This window comes from Crocodylus siamensis, chromosome 10 (genome assembly GCF_052110815.1).
Source record: "Crocodylus siamensis isolate JL-2025a chromosome 10, ASM5211081v1, whole genome shotgun sequence".
Lineage (NCBI taxonomy): Eukaryota > Metazoa > Chordata > Crocodylia > Crocodylidae > Crocodylus > Crocodylus siamensis.
Genome location: NC_143404.1, coordinates 45,306,614 through 45,327,871, shown reverse-complemented (window position 1 = coordinate 45,327,871; position 21,258 = coordinate 45,306,614). Strand labels below are relative to the sequence as shown.

At 43.3% G+C, this 21,258-nt stretch overlaps 1 protein-coding gene across 4 annotated transcripts in view; it reads right to left on the bottom strand.

Annotated features, from left to right (window-relative positions):
• Nucleotides 1–21,258, bottom strand: part of TOX2 (TOX high mobility group box family member 2) — a 384,827-nt gene that overhangs the window by 246,329 nt on the left and 117,240 nt on the right. For 3 of the 4 annotated variants that reach the window (XM_090020466.1, XM_090020462.1, XM_090020465.1), the window contains exon 2: nt 744–809. The exons of the other annotated variant lie outside the window; for it this stretch is intronic. In XM_090020466.1, coding sequence (XP_089876592.1) covers nt 744–809 — 66 coding nt within the window. The remainder of the gene's footprint in view (nt 1–743; nt 810–21,258) is intronic. 4 annotated transcript variants of the gene reach the window in all.

Genomic DNA, 21,258 nt, shown 5'->3' with positions numbered 1-21,258 from the left:
TTGACCTGAATCAGTTAAGTCTGATACTATATTCGACCAGGTTTATCCCAAACCAGTTTCAGCTATTTTCAAACTGGTTTATGTGTACTGAACATCTGTTCTGTTACAGGTTTAAACCAGTTTCTGATCAGTTAAACTGGTTTATGTGTAATGGCTGTCCCTAGCCCTGAGGTTATTTCCAACTCTAATTTTCTATGATTTTATGAACTCCTCTATTCTGGTTGCTTATTAGGGGATTAATAATTCCAAAACAGAAAATGCTTAATTCCATTTTCTCCCACCAACACCTACAGGTCCATATATTTATTTTCAAAACATATCCAAGTGCATAAAGGAGAGTAACTATGAGATCTGAGCTAACACACAATATGGTCCTATTCTTAATCTCTGTGACAAGCACTTGCTGAATGGAAAAGACCATGAAATCTTTCTTTAAGGTGAAATGGGCTCTGAAATACATTTTTGTTTACCTACTTTCCATTTGCCACCACCTCCCCTTCAGCCTCCACCCACAATATTTCCATTTTATCATAACCTGGCTCAGTCTGTCCTTTGTTGCACTCATGTTAACACGTTGGCATCAAGAGTGTGATGCATATGTAAATCTGATCTTGTGTTAGAACCTTTTGAAAGCATCTACATTATTGAGAAGCATAAGCTAACAGGAAGTCAACAGTATTTGTGCTCTTAAATCACTCAGGCCTCCACTTAGGCGCAGCCCAAATAAGTAAAGTGACACTTACCTGATTTGCTGATAGGAATTCCTGGTTATTGTCATTCATTCCCATATACATGTTCTCCCCATCAAACTGCAAAGGCAGAAAGAAACAATGGCAAATGAAAGACAGAATGTGTTGCCTTCCTCTGCCACTGAGGACCATTTTGGATCCCACATATTTTCTTACCCTTCAATATCAGAGAAGCACAGTCTCAGGAACAAAACAGTTAGCAGTTTATAATAACTGTCTACTCAGTTTTAATAATCAGAGGTGCCTGAGGCTCATAACAGGTTACACAATCAGCTACCTGAGAATCACCCAAAATGACCACTCCAAAAGTAATCAAGACTAGTCTATAATATTTAAATGTACAGAAAAGTACTCACTTTTCCAAATCTCTTATCTTGTGCTGTTCAGTTACCCCCTCCCCCACAACTCCCCAACACTCATAAAATGTCCTCCAGAAAGGGAACACAAGAAAATTTGAGGCAGAATGGTTTGGTTTTGTAGGAAGGAAAATAAAAGGATAAAAATTGTATTTATAACATAGTGAAAGGACAGTTCTACCCATAATGTGGAGCTGCTAGTCCAGCTGCAGACTGTACAAACAATATTAGTATAGAGAGATACATTAACATAATAAAACTGCTGTGAGAGGCAAGGATTTTGTGATTTGTTTTACTGGACAAACTGTGTGTCTGGAAAAGCAGCTGGACAAGCTTACAGGCATCTAGTGCCCTTCTTCAGGTCATGTGCTAACTCCACTTGGGCTGCATCCACATGAGTGTGAACATTTGTTTTCCTGCAGACAAGCAGCAATAGCATACCTTGTGCCACAGTTACTTGTCCCTGGGGAAGGCCTGTGCCACACACCCTAACTTGTGTGCAGATTACCCCAGGTGGGGTAGGGAAGGCTTGGGCCAACACTGGCCTGGCTCCAGCAGCCTTACCTGGGATCCTGGGTGCCTCTTGTGGGACTCCTGGGGCTACAGCAGTAACAATCCTGCCACTCAGAGCCAGGCCAGCCAGGCTACAGTTTTGGGCAGCGTGTGATGTCCCTGCATGCACTGCCCGTTTTTTTTTTGCATTGGGTTTTTTTGACCCTGGGATCTCCTGGAGTCAACCCCCCAACCCCTGATGCTACCTTGCAGTGTGGAGAGCAGCTGAATGTGTGGTATGTGGCACCGCAGACATGTCTAGGACACCACATACTGCACAACCTCACTCGTCTGGATGTGGCTTTGATGTCCACAAGCTTGTCCAACAGCTTGTCCATCTATACTGAACGGGTCCAATAAAAGACATCAGAAAAAGTCCTTGCCTCTTATAAATTCCCTGGTCCAACAAGCTACAATAACACTCCAACCCTACCAAAACTGCTGTACTAATTTTTCAGCAAAATCATTAATTACCCATTCCAATCATCACCATATAAAACAAACCATTCAAAACCATAAATATACCCCCTGAAGCAAAATTTTAACCAATTCCACCAAACTATAAGGCCCTTTTGTTTCATCCTTTTTCACTATCACTGCTAGTTTCTGAGAGGAGTAGGTCAAAGTCACTGTTTCCCAGTCAACTTCTTCACATTCCTTTTTCTGGCAAAACTGCATCAACGAGGCATGTTGATACAAGGATCATGCATGCAAGAGTATGCAAGGGCTATATTTGATTCCTGTATTTTCCTTGATGACCCCTCCATTACAAGACCACGCATGTACAGACACTTGTCACTAGCAGGGAACACAGTCTCCTGAGTGGCAATATTACAGGCCTCTGCTACTTGAGTTAAAGGGGAGTTTCTTTAGTGGAATATAAGTTGCAAGGACCTGCTACTCAGGAGCATGTACACTAAACCACTGTACTATATGTGCATTATTTAAGTAAATTCCTTGCACTTTGGGGGCTGTTTGAATTACTTGCAACATCATAATCAGTAACTCTTGTTGTCACACTTGACCCCATGTTTGTAGACTGGGAGACCATCATCACTATGTAGGAAGCAATCCAGAAAAAGGTAGGTTATAAAGGGAACAATACATTTTATCACTGACAAACTGTAGCCCACAATGAAGGGGAAAGGAATGCAGAAAATACACATGGCATGAATGAAGACTAGAAGTGCAGCGATAGAGATTTTTGAGGCCGATACCAAGAGACAATTTTTAAGGAGGCATATCAGCTGATACTGATCTGATTTCCATACCAGCTCAGCAGCTTGAAGAGCTGCATGCAGCTAGTAGGCCTGGTGTGGTGGAAGGGGGGGTGGGACAGATCAAGGCCCCCTGCAGTGAGGGAGGAGCGGGGCTGGGCCTGGGGCTAGAGCAAGTGCTGCCCAACCTGGGTGGGGCAGGAGCAGGATGGAGCAGCCGCTTGTCTGGGGTGCATGGCTCTCACCGCTGCATGCCGCTGGTCTGGAAGCCACTGGTCTGGCGGCTCCTGTAGCTGCTCCCACCACTTGACCAGGAGGGCATTTATTGGCCAAATTATCGGCCACATCAGGGCAATTTCTGATATGAACTATTTTCTTTATATCAATGCCGATCCAATATCGGACCAATGTATCGGTGCATCAGTAATGAAGGCTGTCATGTAAAATATAAATCCAGGAATAAATAACTGCTAGAAACACAACTGTAAGAATAGCTGTTTAAAGGAGTATTTATGGAGTATTCAGTTTGAAAGTTTGCAAGAGAACAGTATTCAAAGGTTCTTTAAGTTGGAAGATTTGACATGCCATGCAAATCACAGGGCACGCTAGGTTTGCTTAAACAAATTAACAAAACAGGAGCTAAAAGGCCAGCCGGGCCTACTCCAGTCCTTAATTGGACTTACACTTGACCCTCTCATCCTTAGGCAGGAAAGGCCCTTGCCGGGGACATCAAGCTACACAGTTACACACACATTTTTCAAGCTGCTCCACCGTGACAAACGCTTTCCTCTGATCTGCTCAGGAAACAAAGGGTTCAGCCTACTCAGCTCCAAACAGACCAGGGAATCTTGTATATTTGAAGACTCACAGTGGGGGTAAGGAACTCAGCAGTAATTCCTGCTGGTACCATGCTGCTGTACCTTTCCTGTTTACATTTACCGCAGAGCTCCATCACTGTAAAATACAGTTAATTTGGTCAACATGATAAATAAATTAATCTTCATTGGCTTCCCCAAGGACAATGGCTGGAAGAGGACCATTCCCTCTAGGCTTATCCCTTAGCTCTGCATAGGCTCAGCCACACAATTTATACCACCAACACCTCCTAGTGCAGAGCATGCGGCAAAGGAAGTGCTACTCTCCCTTGAACCCAGTCTGAACAGTTATTTAACCATACTGATCCTTGTCTGAATGAATGTGTGCAACCTTTACCTACTCTTCTGTGTAATGAAGAGATCCCTGGTAAGATCCTTGTTTAAAATCCTGACTGTAATGGGAAAACCCTACAGAACAGAGGGAGATTAACAAATGAGTCCTAAACAGAAATGTTACCACACATCTCTGCGTTCACTTCTGGGCTTCTAAGGAAGCTAGCCAAGAGGCAATGGGACTGGTGATGGGGCAAAGTAGCCAGCACATGGAAGAGTGTTTTCATGAAACATGGAAGAAGCCCTAGATAGGCCTATGTTCTCTCAGCCTATTTGGCTGGAAGAAACCTCAATTATCCTAGAGTAAGAAAAGCTCTTAATGGCATGAAGAACTTCTCTCTCCTTTTCTGTTGAAACAGCTCTGAAACTGACTCACCTCTGTGCTACTTCAATTTCACACTAGTACAGTCCAGTGAAAAATCAGATCCCAGAACTACAGAAAGCCTTTTTCCTATAGCGTTTGGAAACTCTGGCTCAAGAAGCCATTCTCTTCCCATTCTCAGCTCTGGCTGCAGCAGGTGTCCTGTCTGTGGCTGCAGGCAACTGCTGGTGAAGAACAAATCTAGTGCAGAGACAGCTTGAGAACAGGTAAGCCTGTACAATCAAATCAAACAGAATTTACATGTCTCCTCCTGGCCTCCTTTCCAGCCATTTTCAGACTACTAATCCAGTTATTAGACTACAAAACCTCTGTGGAGAGCCAGAAAACTCTTACTGTTAAGTACATAGAATGGGAGCTTTATATTCTCAGAATGAGAATGGGGGGAAAAACCCCCTCCAAAACTGTTTCTGGCTCAAAGTATATAGCTAGGGCAGTTCTTGAAGCTAAGTTCACAAATTAATTGTAGCAATAAAATGGAATATGCCATAAACACTTCTGAGATAGGGACAGAGGTACCAGGTGTAAACTACGTTGTATATTTAACAAGAGGAAGATAATGCCCTATTGCCCTTACAAGTCAGCTGATGAATTAGAGATTCTCCACCCCTTGTGTGTTTCTTCTGCTCCCTGACATGAAAACAATACCACTTGTGCATTAACAGATTGGCAAAAACCTAGTGAATGGCTCACATAAGAACAATAAAAAATGAATATACACAAAGCCAGATGAAGATTTTCATTCTCACCACACACTATTAATTACACTTTAGTTTCTCACAGGATTTAGCCATTAAAGTCAATGGAGTTCATAAAGCCAGTGGGAGTAGTGAAGTCATACCACAGCTCAGTTTCAGAATGGAGAAACACTTTCTAATTGCCAAATTATCCTCTGGGATAGGAGAACAAACCAATTAAAAGAAGCCAAATTTCACTAGATTGTGTGACAACTGTTAACTAATATTAAGTCCAACTGAAACAGATTCCTCACAGCTAAAAGGTAATCTCTGGGCAAACTTGGGAAGGACTTTAGACCTAATGTTGGAGTACAGCAGGGGTGGGCAAAATACGGCCCACAGGCTGCATTCGGTCCACCAGGCCATCCTATCTGGCCAGCGGGGCACCTAAAAAGTTGAGAAGATAAATATTTATCTGCTCCTGACTGCCTGTTAAAGCTGGCAAGAGCCAGGAGCAGTAGGACCCAGCGGGGGTGGGGGGGGGGGGGGGAGAGAGAGAGAGTGAGTGAGTGAGTGTGTAGTGAGGGAAGCACAGAGAATATGTGTGTGTAGTAAGGGAAGCACAGTGTGTGTGTGTGTGTGTGCGCGCATGTGTGTAGTGAGGGAGTCACAGAGCGTGTGTGTGTAGTGAGAAATGCACAGAATGTGTGTGCAATGAGGAATGGAGGGAGAGGGAGTGTGTGTGTGTGTATATGTGTTCATAGGGCAAGTCCCACAAGCATACCCACCATACAAATGCACCCCCCCTCACACTGCCATACATGCAGACCCCCACACCCACACCCCCTCACATACCTCAGGCACCCTTCCCCCATAATCCCCTTACCCACCCCCCCCACACCCCCCCCACATGCTCCCTAACTCCAAACCCACCCTTCCACACCTATCCGCCCCTCCATAGACACACCCACACCCTCCCCCATGTAGCCACATACCCACAGGCTCCCACAAATCTATACCCACCCTCCATGCCCCCTATAATATACAAGAGTAAGACTTCATTTTAAGCTATTGTGCAATCACCTTTATATACACTATACAAATACATGTAAATCAAGGCAAAAATATTTTTTAATCAAATTAATGAATGTTGTAGATGTTTACTTTTTAGAATATAATTTGGTATTTTTCTGGTTCTGAGATGGCAAAACCCCTTTCTGAAAAGAGTGTTTCTGGGGGCAAGGGGAGAGACTTCAGATGGCAAGGGTCGGGGGTTAGGGGGCAGGACATCTGGTCCCAAGTTGGTGACTAAGGGGCGGGTGACCAGGGGGTGGGACTACCCATGCGGCCCTTGACAGCTTGCTAAAACTCAATAAGTGGCCCTCTGTCAGAAATAACTGCCCACCCCTGGAGTACAGGCACCATGGGCATGACTGAGTGTTTCCCAGATTAACTATGGCTATGCCCTATGGTCAGTCACAGCAGGCAATGAGATTTCCATTGGAGTTGTGGGTATTCAGCGCTTCTCAGAAGCTGGCCTTTTACTGTTTAATTGGTACCACTATGAACATTTGTAAAGCACTCAGCTTCATATCCTTCTACTTTTAGTATGATTCAGATTAAAAGGAGTTACAATTCCCAAATACGAGGGCTGCCAAGCAACCATGTTGCCCAAATATTCCATCCTCCCCCTACTACAGTGGGCCATTAATAGGCAGACAGAAAAAAATTCTGTAGGACAAGTGTCAAACCTGGCAGAGAATATTTAATTAATGGAAAGCAACAGTGGGCCTCTCTCAGAGGGTGCAGACTATAAGGCTGGCAATTCTTAATACTCATGAGAAGAGACTATCAGAGGTGACTTCTTCATTGGGCTGATCATTGGTCTTGGAATTTGGAGAGCTAGGTTCAGTTCGTAATACAGTCACTTTTCAATTCTGTGCCTCATCTATAAAATAGGGATCTCACACCTCTTGTAAAGCAAGTCCTGCAGATGAAAAGCACTGAACAAGTGCCAAACATTTCTCAGAGGAAATGCAGTCTGCTCTTGGGCTGAAGACTATGCTCATTTACATAACATTTAACACAGTGTTTGTTTCAATTTGCACAAGTATGAGAACAGTAGCACAGCTACAGACTATTGATTGCCCAGGTAATGAGATATCTTTCAGTGAGACTCCCCCTGTGGTAAGTGGCAGCACCTATGGAATTCTGCAGTTCCACTCAAACCCCACTTTGAGAATTTTAGTGCATGGTTCTGAGTTGCCTCAGCCTAGGGATAGTTTTATCCTTTCTGAATCATTTAAACACCTCTGGAAATCACTACCTACAAGTATTTCCTGTACATCACGCCTGCAATAACTTCCTAAATGAGTGTTGGTATACCTTCAAGAGAAACAATTCACAAGGGATATGAAGGGGTATATCTTCAACTGCCCTCCAGATGGCATTTTAAAGAAAGAATTTTCATTTCTAGATTTTATGGTTGCAAAGTAAACCTTGCAAATATAACCAAAATCAAATACATGTAATGACATCTGCCTGAACTTGAAGAGAGCCTGAAATAATAATCCACAGGTGAAAAATAACTAATTTGCTTCTATGGTGCCAAACTCCAATGCCAATTATGATGTTTTAAACGTCATAGGAGGGTTGCAGTGTTGTTGTAGCTATGATGGTTCAAGAAGTGTCCAAGAGGCAAGGCTTCTTTGCAATCTCTTTTATTGGACCATATTTATAGTTGGAAGAGCTGTTGGACAAGCTTTCTGGAATCAAGTACAACCTGAGGAAGGGCACTTGTTGCCCAAAAACCTGTTCAACAAGCTCTCCCAGCTATACAGTTTGTCCAATAAAAGAGATCCCACAAATCCTTGCTATCTTAAATGCCAACAATCTTCACTGTTTCTCTAAGCATAGGAAAAAAAGGAAATAATATTAGGGAGTTCCATGCAATCTGCACTGAGGGACTACTCATTTTAGTGAGACTGTAACAAAAGTGCTGGGACTATTCATTCATTCGATTTACATGCAACTGTAACTGGCTTAATTTTCCCAAAGGCTGGAGCAGCTTGTAGATGTTTGAGAGTCACTGCCCTGGGCTGCTAAGCTACTTTCACTGTTATCACCAGAACAACCATTGTTCAGAGATCCAAAGTTTTTGAAGTGAATAATACTGAATTCCTCAATCATTTAGAGAAAACAAAGCACAATGCAAAATTTTACCTAGATTTTCACTCACATGAGAGTGTCGCCCACCCACCTTCTTCTGCTCTGTGTACACTGCCACAGTCACAGGGCTAATAGCTCCCAGGTCTGGCCATGTCTGACTGCTACTGACTGCAGGATGAGTTTAGGTTTAACGCGAAAAACCTCACTGAAGTCACTGGACCATATTCCAATTTCAAGAGGAGACTGGATGGGCACCTGGCTGGAATCTTATGACCCCTCCCACCCCCAGTGCTCCTTCCTGCCCATGGCAGGAGATCAGACTAGATGATCTGTCTAGGTCCCGTCCAACTCATTGATTCTCTGATTCTATGAATTTCCATCCCACAAGTGTACATCTGGTTTAGTAACACTAACTTCAGGGGTGATACTTAGGGGGTGCATGTGACGATGTACCCCCTGCAAAAAGGCACCACCAAAACTGTTGGTGGCACCTGAGGGCAGTCGCCATTCGCCACCCTGCTCCACAATCGCCCCTGGCCACTGTCAACAGCACCTGTGGGTGGTTGCCGACCTATGGACAGAGCTTGCCACCCGCCACTGCCAGCGACATCTGCAGGAACTCCCATGTCACCACCGCTGGGCTCATGCCACCGCTGCCGTGCCCCCACAGTTGCTGGGGGCATGCACCATTCACAACTAACTTACAGTACTGCAACTAACAGCAGGGTCTGTCCTACTAGAATAGGACCCATTCACAGCATGGCTGAAGTCAGCTCTCAGAATGCTGAAGACAAAGTCTGCTCTCTGCTATACCAAATGAGCTCGTCTAGAAGGGCATAGTTTTAAAAAGTCTTCCGTTGGAGCAAAATCAAAACAGCAAAGGCTTTTGGATCATTTTATTTGTCAAAACAAATTTGTTTTATTGCTTCCTATCATTTCTCCCTCACACGAAAACATTCCCCTCACTCCTTCATAACAACTCTAATGAATCCTGTCCTCCAAATTACTGTGCCACTGACTGCCAACCTGAGCAGCCAGGCTGAAAATCAACCCTCAAAATGCAGCAGAAACTTCAGAACTTCCTCACTGCTAGTTTTTTTTTCTTCCTCCAGGCTATAAGGGTGCAAAAAAAATTATTAAAAATTTGTCAAGATATTTTCCCATCAGGAGTTTTTTTTTTCAATTAGATGTTTGGCACTTATACACTAGCCAGGTACAGTAGATAAGTAATGTGTGCTCTCTTTCTCTCTCTATTCTTATTATCATTTTACTACAGAATGCTCTTCAAAACAACCAGTCCCATCAGTCTACATTGATTTACAGCAGAAACAAACATTTTAATATTTCCCTATTGTTATAGTGGTTTTCATCCTTTTCGCTTTTGTGTAACTCCTCATGCATGTCAGTATTCAAATCCATTTCCAGATCTGAGAGCATATATTCATCATATTCCATCTCCGATAAAAATTGATCTGGCTCATTTTTAATGATTTGGGCATGCTGAGTAGAGGATATAATTTTCTTTTAGTCCTCTTTAATTTGAAAGAAATTTAGTCTTGTGCTGTTGTCTTAATCATTCTTCTGCTCTTTTGAAATTATTTCATTTTAGTCATACTTTGGAAAAAACTATTTAATAAATCTGTGGTCTGATCTGATTCTTACCTTCTTTGGTTTTTTACTTCTGAATAAACTATAAAGGAGACAAAATGGTTGCCATTGTGGTTAAGAAATATTTCACGCCAAAGATACAGATTAAGATGCAGGGACAGACTGGCTTAACTGATCAGAAATTAGTTTAAACCTGTAATAGGATGTTCAGTGCACATTAAACCAGTTTCAAAATTAATGAAACTGGTGTAAGATAAACCTGGTTGAATGTAGTATCAGAATTAAGTGATTTGGGTCGAACCAGTTTATGCAATGTCTGTCCCAGACCCCTTGTTGGTTTAAGTTAAATCAGAGTCCCCCAGCATCCCGGCACGCTCTAGGCTGGGCAGGGCTCTCTACTCCACAGCAGGACTGACCCTTTGCCTCTGCTCCCCGGCTGGAGTTTGGCACAGACTTACAGGCACAGCAGGATCTGCTGGCTTCCCTATTCCCCCCTCTCCCCCATCTCACCACTCCCTGCTTAAGCAGAGATCCCTTCCTCCTCTCTGCCACAGCAGGGACTGTAGCCAGCATGTGGTATGGAAGCTAAGGTCAACAGGTGCCGGTGTGGGTGTCTCTCTCCAGTTTCACTGAGGCAAGCAGACAGAACAGTGACCGCTTAGGGCTTTTGGAGCTAATCAACAGGTCAGCCAGTGAGCTGTTTAACAAGTTTGAAATAATATGGAGAGAGGCTATTGTTTTTCTAATCGGGTAATAAAAACTGTTATAACCCTCCCTACCCCCACCCCGCCCTGGCTGGCTTGCTCGCCTGTCAGTTTGCTGCAGACAGTATGACAAAGCAGGGAGGGAGACTGAAAAGCTCTGTATCATCAACAGATGCAAACACTGCACATCCCTACTTGCCTCAAAGTGCTAGCCCAGCAAGGAGGACTGGCAACACTCCCGCCCCTTGAGCAGCCAGCAGGGAAAAGTCTGCGACTGTGCAGGCAGACCTCCCTAATAAAAATGTCCTGTCGGGGCCTGGCCTGGCCATGCCCCCCTCAGCTCAGCTCTCTGCAGAAGGGAAGGGAGGTCTGCTCTAGCACCCCCTAGCTTCTAGCTTAAGCCACGGCAGTCATGTGCTTGAATTTCCTCAGTCCTGAGAGAATCTGTCCAGTTTCAAACCAATTCAGTCTAGCCACGTTAGATTACCCTGCAGGTTAGCTCAGGCTTGTTGAATGTCTGTCCCTAGCTGCAGAGTGTAAAGCTATATATCTCTAAACTTGGACGAGTGTTTCTCTTTCTTTCTTTTTAAAATACTATGGGTCTGATTTTTAGTCTCAATTAAATTAGGAGTGACTCCATGGAAATGAATGGGACTATACTAGTCCCAGTGAGATCAGAAACAGGGCCCCTACATCAACACAACTCAATCTCCCCACTTCTACACAAACCCAATAAAAAAATTCAGAAGAAAGTCCAGATACCCATGAGCTCTGAAATAAAACATACACAAATAAATGAACATCTAGCAGGTACCATAGTTACACTGCCCACATTGACTCCACGGCTAGGGCCAGAAGTTGCACATAAACCGGTTTATGTGATCAGAAACTGGTTTAAACCTGTAACAGAACAGACATTGAGTACACATAACCCAATTTCAAAAAGGCTGAAACTGATTTAAGGTAAAGCTGGTTGAGCGTGAGAGAGTCCAGAGAAGAGCCACCCACATGATCAGAGACTTGCAAGGCAAACCATACAAGGAAAGGCTGAGGGACTTGGGCCTCTTCAGCCAAAAAAAGAGAAGGTTGAGAGAGGACTTGGCAGCTGCCTACTGCTACATCAAGCGAATACATCAAGGGCTTGGTAAACAGCTGTTCACCAGGGCACCCCTGGGGAAAACCAGGAGTAATAACCACAAACACCTGGAAGACCATTTCAGGCTTAACACTAGGAAAACTTCAGTCAGGGTGCCCAGACTGTGGAATAAACTTCCTCCAGAAGTGGTGCAATCATCTACCATAGAAATCTTCAAGAGGAGACTGGACCATCACCTTGCTGGGGTCACCTGACCCGGGTTGTCTTCCCTGCTTGGTGCAGGAGGGTAGACCCAATGATCTTCTGAGGTCCCTTCCAGCCCCTTACAATCTATGAAAATAATATCAGACTTAACTGATTCATGTCCAACCGGTTTATGCAACTTCTGTCCCAGACCCCTTCCTGATTTAAGTTAAACCAGAGTCCCCCACCATCCCAGCATGCTTTTCAGCCCTGGGCTGGGCTGGCTCCACCCCTCTTCTCTCTAGCTAGGGGTGGGGGTGCATTCAGATGCCAGCTGCAATGGTCCCCTCAGGCAAAGGGTGTAGCAGCCCATCAATCATTAGCCTCCCTCCCCACTCCAGCAGTGGGGGCAGGGGCATGGCCAGAGCCCACTGCCATCCACTTGCCTCACCTGCAGCTGCGGGGCTGGGGCTGTAGGACTGAGCTGGGTTGACCCGCAGGTGCTGCTGAGGACAGACACAGAGGTGCCAGCCCATGAGGGCATGGCCTTTGGCCTGGTCTGGGGGGCATGGGCTGCAGCTGGCTGAGCATCAGGCTGCCTCAGCCAGCTCAGAGCTGCTGGTGGGTCCAGAGCCCAGCAGTCCCCACTGCAACCCTGTCCTTGCCAGAGTGTGAGCTGGCCAGGGCCAGTGGGGTTCTTCTGCCTCTCTAACCTCCAGCTTTTGTTGCTGCCATGCATCTTTTAAGGGGTTGGTTGGAAGCTTTAGCCCCACAGCTTCTACCCAGCTCACAGAGCTCTGCCAAGCAGGCAGAGCTGGAGCCAGAGCTCCAGGCACTGGGCAGAAGCCACCAGGCTGAAGCTCCCCCTGCTTCAAGCAGTACTGCATGGTGGATCAGAACCAAGAGCCACAGCTGGAGGTGAAAGGAGCAGAAAAGCCCTGCCAAGCCCACCGAGCACTCAGCTTCCCCTTGCCTTCAGCAGCTACTTCTCGTCCCACCTCCCCTCCTTCTCCCCCTCCCCCTCCTGCCATTGCTGCACTGTTCCAGGTGGTGGGGGATGGTGGGAGGGCATAGCTTTAGCCCAACAGCTTCTTCTCAGAGCATGCAGATCTGGCTTCTGCTCCAGCTGCTTTCCACCCACTCCACCCACAGGAACTGCTCATCATGCTGGGCAGGCAGAGGAAAGGAGCCGGAGCTGAAGCTAGAGCTCCATGCTCTGGGCTGAAGCAACCCCTCTCCCCCTCACCTCCTGGAGCAGCACAGCAGTGGCAGGAGTAGAAGGAGGAGTAGTTCCTGGAGGTGAGGGGAAGCTGAGTACTGCCTAGGCCCAGCAGACCTGTTCTGCTCCCCTCACGTCCGGTATGTCTTGTACTCTTGCTCCTGCCCTGCCATGCAGCACCACTCGGGGTGGTGGGAGCTTCAGCCTAGCAACTTCTGCCCAGTGTCTGGAGCTTTGCCTCCATCTCCTACTGCTTTCCACCTTCCCAGGGAAGGAGGGGCAGAACTCAACACAACTGAGAACAGTTGTAGACCAGCACTGTCTAAGTTCTGAGCAGCTGCAGGGCACACTGCTTCATCATCACTTCTCTCACAGGCCACACTGCCACATCACTACCTCTGCCCTGAATTGCACTGCCCCATTGCTGCCTCCCCAACACTTCCTCCAGATTAATGGCAGGAAATAGAAGCTGGAGGACAGAGAGTGAATCCAGAGACCAGAATAATTCAGAGGCAGAGGTAGTGATAATAGAACAAGCAAAAATAGGCAATGAAGTGTGGTGGCAATGGCTGGAGGAAATGGCACCAGTACCCATGGGGAACGTACAGGGAGCTGAGGATATAAAGGCAGCAGATGCCCACTGGCTGCAAGTTCAAGCACTTGCAGGGTGCATGCAGTCCACTGGCCACTAGTTGGACAACCCTGTTCCAGACTATTGAGAAATGTTCCAGACTATTGAGAAATGACCTCCAAGCTTTTTCAAATTTCCCTTTGTCAGGGAGAATTTCTAAAAATGCTGATTCTACAATTCAATTCTTACAGTAGAAAAAGGCAAAGGGAACATGTTAATTAACACATCATGCACCAGACACTGCTGACTTTTTAAAAGAGACTTTATTTTAATCTTTCTTTTTAAAAGCTGGATTTTGTTTATTTTTTTGTGTTGTTGTTTTTGTCCTTGTTGTTTGGAAGGTGATTATTTTTTACTTGTAAAATGTGCATGGATAATAAGACACAAGTGAATTCAAATGCTCAGAAATGTTGCTTTCACACTGAAGCAGAAACTAAACCAAAGCAAGTATAGAACTTTTGTTCCATGTAAATAGTATATAAATATTTGTTGACTATAAAAGGCAGAAAAGTAAGAAATAGTATTTGTTCAAGTTTGTGGGAAGGTGTTAACTTCCAGTAGACAGTGTTGTCAGCTCTCACAATTTTATTGCGAGTTTCATCATATTATTGATGTTTTTCAAGCTACAGCTGATGTTTTTCAAGCTCCAGGTCCTGGAGTCATGGGTGACATCTTTCATTTATAAGAAAAGAAGTTTCTAACTCTCAGGCTTTCAGATAAATGAATCAAAACATGATATCTAAAAACTCAACAGAATTCCACATGTTTAAAAATGTCACAGTTCTTTGCAGCCTGACTTATGCTTTTTTAATACTTAGCATGAAAAGTCTAAAAACAGTCTGGGTGCATCTACATGAGACACTACTGTGCAATAACACTGGCGGACACTAACCATGACACACCGCTACTGTGCAACAGCGTCTGAAATAAACTGTGCAGGGACAATACTGTGCAGTAACACCAGTTACATAAGCAAGTACTAAATGACTGCGCAGTAACAGCTGTGCAGTCCGCCACTCATGTAGACGCAGCCTCTGACTACAAAATAACCAGGGATACAGAGCCTTTCACAACTAGACCACCGAAGTACACCCTGCCCAGGTCTTCACTGACTAAAAGTTATCATTATTAGGCAGCTGCTTAGTACTTCCTGAGGAATAAGCTGTGTGGTTCAGGTAGTTTATAAAATCCTGGTATCAGCATCATAAGAACCAGCATCACAACTCTGTCTGTCTTAGGAGAGAAGGGCAGGTAGTGAATTTTCCTCGTTGCCCTGAGACAAAATGGAGGGTATTGGTGAAAGAATCTTGAATTACAATTCTTCGAGTTGCCCCTGAGCTTCTTTTTCCAGCAAGGCCAACCTAACTACATTACCATCACTAAAAGAATGAATAAAAGTAATACTGCAGTGAATTCCTTTAAACATCTATGATTAAGCATATACATGAGAAACCCTATATACATAATAGCCCATGGTCCATAATAGCCCATTAAAAAACCCTTCTGTTGCTTAACAAAAATTGATCAGATCATGTCAGAGGTAAGGACTTCTTAGGGTGATATCTTTTAGTGGATCAATTATATAGTTGGAATAAAGTCAGATGAACTATCAAATGTAATGCCTAACTTTATCCCAACTACACAGTTGGCCCAATAAGATATCACCCTAAGAAATTACTATCTCTCATCATTTCTGGACCATCATGGTTACAATTACTTAACATTTCAGCGTAACTGCTGTTGAGGTTTACTTGGCTGTATCCAATCAGATCACACCTCTAATCCAGATTATTTTTGCTGATGGTATATTAAGTAAAGCTGTTTCTATCTAAAAATCAAAACCTTTTATGCAGTGCAAAACTTTTTTCTTCCTCAGATGCAATTTCTGCCATAATATTTATATCCCATACTATGGAAGTCATCTTACAGGAGGACATAGAGGCTAAAGTCTTATGGATATGCTGGAATGCTAACACAAAAAACAAATATCTCAAAATGTTTTCAAGAATCCATATTGTCAACACAGATTTCTGTCAAGTCACAGGAATGCGAAATATTTGCTTCTTCCCTACCCCCACTAGACTCTGCTATATGCAGAACCACTAGTGTGATTTCCTACAGGAATAATTTTGCATCTGACTTCTTCAGGGAATATACCACTGGGATTAGCTTAATCTCTTTAACTGCAATTTCTCCATTAAAGTCTTTACACAGCCTCTGGCCCACAATGATCTACTTAGCATTATTTATTTTTCCACATAAATACTTGGACTTCCCCTCAGTTGGTCCTCTTAAATGGGGTCAAAAGTTCAGAAACAGATTTACTTAAGCCTCCAGAATACTCCTACAAGGAAGCAATGACACTTCCATCTGTATCTACAGCACATCCACCCACAGCCTCGCCACCTACAAATATGCTGTTAGAGAAATACTGTGAATCAGTGTCTAATAGTACATCATGTATTAGAAGTCACATGTTCCTCACATGGTTATACAAACCAAGCTGCTACAAAAGTAATTTGGCTTTTATTTATAGAGAATTTTACTCACAGCTGTAAAAAAAAATAAAAAATACTATGTATGATTTTAAAATAACTTTTGATCATTATGGTCTAAAAGACACCAGATTACAAACCCATCCTTAGAAAGGATCAAAACTCTGAGAACATATTTTTTAAGATATCACACGTATGGACTTGTAGGACTATCTGGGTCCAATTTTCAGTTTTTCTTGTCTTAAAATGCAGATCTAAGACCGATTGTTGGTCCTACGGGGGGGGGGGGGGGATTAAATTGAAAGTGGCTCAGAAGGGAAGAATTATCATTTTAGATTCAAAATACATGGAAAAACCAGGACTCAGTATTTTAAATCATGTTAACAACCAAGGGGAATGATGATTCAAGATCTTTTATTTTTAACCTCTTTTAAAACATCTAGTGTTTACCTATTTAAACTGCATACCCATCCCCGCCCCCCTGCCCTTAACTCTTCACTGCACCGAACAAATTTTTTGGGACCAGCTTCAGTAAAGTGAGGACACATGCTCTGGTATCTCAATGCATGTTCTAGGGTGGCTGGCTCTCAAGGGAGGTGGGTCTAGCATCATCTGTGACCAATCAGCAGCTCTCCAGCTAAGTCTGTGATGTCAGAGATCAGATGATAGTTGGAAATTATCTGGCCTCAAAAGGGCATTCCAAGTTCAAGAAGAAGGAAGGTTCCTACAAGAGGCCCTGGGCCAGGGAAGAAAACTCAGTTTTTATACAAGTATCAGACAGATGGTCTGCAGAGAGCAAGCTAAGAGATGGGGCGCAGATAACCTATTCCATGGAATTCCACAAGGAGTAGTTGGGATCAGGGAGAAGACCCTGGGTTACTTGCAAGGGGCATGACTATTATGTTGAACTTATGTTACATTGAAGGTATAAAGCTGAAGACCTAAATGAAAAAGCAATTGAAGTCCTGTGGCTTGAGAGTGGTCTTAGATATCTGATTAATGAATGTGCCCAATGACTTGCACCAAGGCATGGAGACAAAGTTGAACACATCCACAGAGGAGCTGAATTCCATAATGACTGTAAGGGGCAGAGAGGATGGGGAGGAGCTGGATGACAAATGCATGACTGGGTTTTTACTTTTAATGTGGAGAAGAACATGAAAATAATCATTATAATCATGCCTACCCTGTTGTGAATACAGACAGTCCTTGAGTCATGACTTTTTGAGTTGCAATGAACATCACTTACAACGTTTATAAACTGACATCCTGTTTCAATGTTCTGATGTGGGTTTCATCTTTACGACAGTCGATACAGCTGCATGCAGCTGGTAAGGGTATTGTGGTGGAAGGGGAGGAGGAAGAGAAGGGGCATGGCAGGAGCAGATCACCACCCCCCACAGTGAGGGAGGAACTAGGGTTGGGGCTGGGTCAAGCACTTGGGTGGGTGCGGGGAGGTGGGGCCAGTAGCTCCCGTCACTGTGCACTGCTCCTTGTCTGGCAGCTTGAATGGCGATTCCCACCACTGCTTCCACCGCTGGTCTGGGAGGACATGGCGGGGGAGACTTGCTCCAGCTACAACACCAGTCCCAGTCCCTCCCTCACCACGGGGGGTGTTGATCTGCCCCTCCACGTCCCTTCCCTTTCCCTTCCACTATAACACACATACCAGCTTCACACAGCTGTATTGGCCACTGTAAAGGAACCAGTCCTCCATTTGTAACACTGTTCCTATGAGGAAAATTAGTTCCAAGTTAGAACATTTTGACTTAAGACGTAGTTTTCAGGAACCAGTTGCATTGTAAGTCTGAGGACTATATGTACAGCACCTGAAGCACAGGACTGCCTTGGTACAGCATTACCAAGGGTATCTGATATTAGCATTTTTTAGAAAATTTATAATGTTCAGTTTAGAGGAGGAGTTTGGGAGTCAGAAATCAGAGGGACAATTGCAGCCATACACTGAGACTGTTTAAGTCTAGAACACTCATATTGTTTGCAATGAAGAGAGAACAGGACACAATTTTGACCAAAAATTGTGTGTGTATCATTGGCTCACAACTGCATGACCATATGTCAGTTATATAACTCTTACAGAGTCCAACGGAGGAAACAGCATGAACCAGAAAAGAAGATGGCGTAGGCTGCTAAACAGGTAGGGACAAGGGTGTGAACGGTACCTGTTTAGCTGTAAGAAAGGGGGAGTATTGTGGTCCTATCTTCTTCCTGCTTTTTTCTGGGACCTTGCCAGGATTGAGAGGTCCCTGTTCACAAGGACTGGAACTGTAATAGAAATTATGATCTGAGACCAGGTTATGGTAGCATATAGGAGCCATATAGTATGGTTGAGGGGCTGAAAGAGCATAGGAAAAACCAGACAGTGGGCAAAAGGTAAAAATGGGATGTATGTATAGATGAGGATTGATTTTTCAGTAGTTTCTGATGTTGCATTTTTTATAAGGCCACAAAAGCATCAAAAAAAAAAAAAATCCCAGCAACCTTTTTACAGACTTCCTTGTTTTACCTTAGATTCAGCACTAAATGCTGTGGTGGTAGAATTACACTTTTCATAATCTACAGTACTCTCTCTTATTGCTTAAAACAATTTTGAATGCAGCAAATACTCAAACAACAGTTTTAGTTATCTAGGTAAAGTGGTAAGTTTTTCAGGGTTTTTGCTGTACACTATTTTTATTGTGTTTATTACATTACTTGGCAGGAAGGATAACTGAAATTCATTTACATGGATCTTTCAAAATCTGCAAAGGAGTTTGAGTTCTTCACAAATAAAACCTGTCCACTCAAAGCTATAGGCAGCAAGAGAATTTAGTCTTAAGACTGACATGGAAATAGATTATTTTTTTTCCCATTTTATATTCTAATTACAATCCTTCTCCCCCCCGCCTTTTCTGTTCTCATTACAGTCTTAAAATTGCTCTGTGAATGTTGTACTTTATTCTGCTCTTCCTACAATCTTTGTCATGGAAATGAGAAACAGAATGCATAAGAATGAAAATATTGCAGAGATCAAAATTCTGAGCTAACCCTTTCTTGCCCAACTGTGAGGAGAAAAGAAAATGGCAAAAAAACAAAGTGGTGAATCAAATAATTGCATCTTCTTTTGCCCAACCCAGAATTTGCCTTTCCTCTTACCAGACTGGGGAAGATTGCAAGGTTGTCACTGAGGCCAGACTGTGGTCAAATATATTAAAATACACTTTACATGATCAAGTTTGTATTCCTGTTTTCAGTCTGCCAAACACTCCAGCACAACATTCTAGTGTGACACTGTCAAGACAGGAGCTTATGCAGATCATGCGGTACTTTGCAAACTATGACTGTGATTCTGTCTTTGCCTATACAAGTATCATCTAGCACAGTTACAGGAAAGTTAATACTATTACTTCAGTTTTAAATTTAAATCCAAGCTCAAGCTATTTTCTGGGAGTCTGGGAATGGACAATGGAAATACAATTAGACTTAATATCTGTAGAGGAATCACTTCATCTGCCACTGACATGCAATCATCTCTGAAACACTGGTGAGAGGACATAGCAACTCTTCATTACCTTAGAATAGCAAGTGAATGAAAACTGTTTATCCAACTGAAACGACAGTCAGATAATAACAGGCAGAATATGATTACCCAACTGCAATCTGGCCAGCATAGCAGGGTTGACACTTTCACCTTTGGACATACGGATCTGCAATGACCATAAAGAATAAGATTGTCTTCTCCAAGAGCCATTATTTTCAGCAGCCCCACACCCTCACAAGCCATGCCGTATTGGTTTGCTACTGACTACAGGGAAGAGCACCTTCTACTAACAACGTATCTTCCAAAAGCACTGCAAGTTTGCTTTAGGGACCTCCAGTTAGGCCATTAATGGGACTAGACACTGTTTAACTTGCAAGACCTGATCATAGCACAAACTGATATACCTATAAGTCTTACTTGCACTGTTTCCTTTTTGCTACCAAGCAACAAACGCATCCACATTGTTTATCACACTTACATACGTGCTAAAAGAGTTTATCTGCAACAAGAGTGCTCCTGGTAAATTGCTCCTTCTCCCATCAAGCAGCCAGGAAGCAAATAACCATAAGGTTTGTGGACCTAAGCTTGCATTCTAAATGTCTTGTGCCCTGCACACTGATGCAGCACATTTACTGGCACTGGGTTAGCATGTATGCAAGCTGAAAGAAATACAGTAAGTGATAATGAGAATAACTGTGTTTCCTATTTAACCAGTAACACATTTTGTAATTCACAGGAAACTAGAGAGACAGAAAATGTGCAATGTTTTAAAAGAACCCACAGAGTTTATATGAGTCAAACATATCTAGAAACCTTATTTTTTGTAAGATAAAACCTTGGGTTTGAGATAAAAATAGAGACTATATCTGTCCAATTCTAACCTGCTACAAGTGTGGTTCTACTGTGGAAGTCTTTCAAGGAGATGCTGGTTTTGATACAAAAACAAGAGCTCTCACTGCAACCAAATATACAATATATACTGAATGTAGCCACCGGAGCCAAATACTCAGACTGAACATCAGAGAGAGTGCAAGAAAAAAAAAGTACTTCTGAGTCTACAAGGTTCACTTGCCTCATTTTTTGGTGCATTTGTTGAAGTTCTTCACTGAGCACTCACTGGATGTTACGTACAAATAAAAGAACTGTGCCCTGTTCCAAAAAGCTTGCCAAGACAAAATAATTTGTTAGAATGTTTAATGATAGATGTGTGCACCTATACAGGCCCAATTTTTCAAAATTATGTGCCTTAAAATATGTGCATTTTGCACGCTTGATTGGAGAATGTAATTCTATGCAAAACTGTGCTGACTGCAAAAGCAAATCACCCATTTTATGACTAACTAGCCACCATCATGTAGGATTCCACATGACTTTGGCATACTATTTTTACATGCATACTATGCTGAAAATCTGCTGTGTTTTTTTACAGATACAAACTGAAAGATTAAGTTATAATTTTAGTAATGCATATTGAAAAT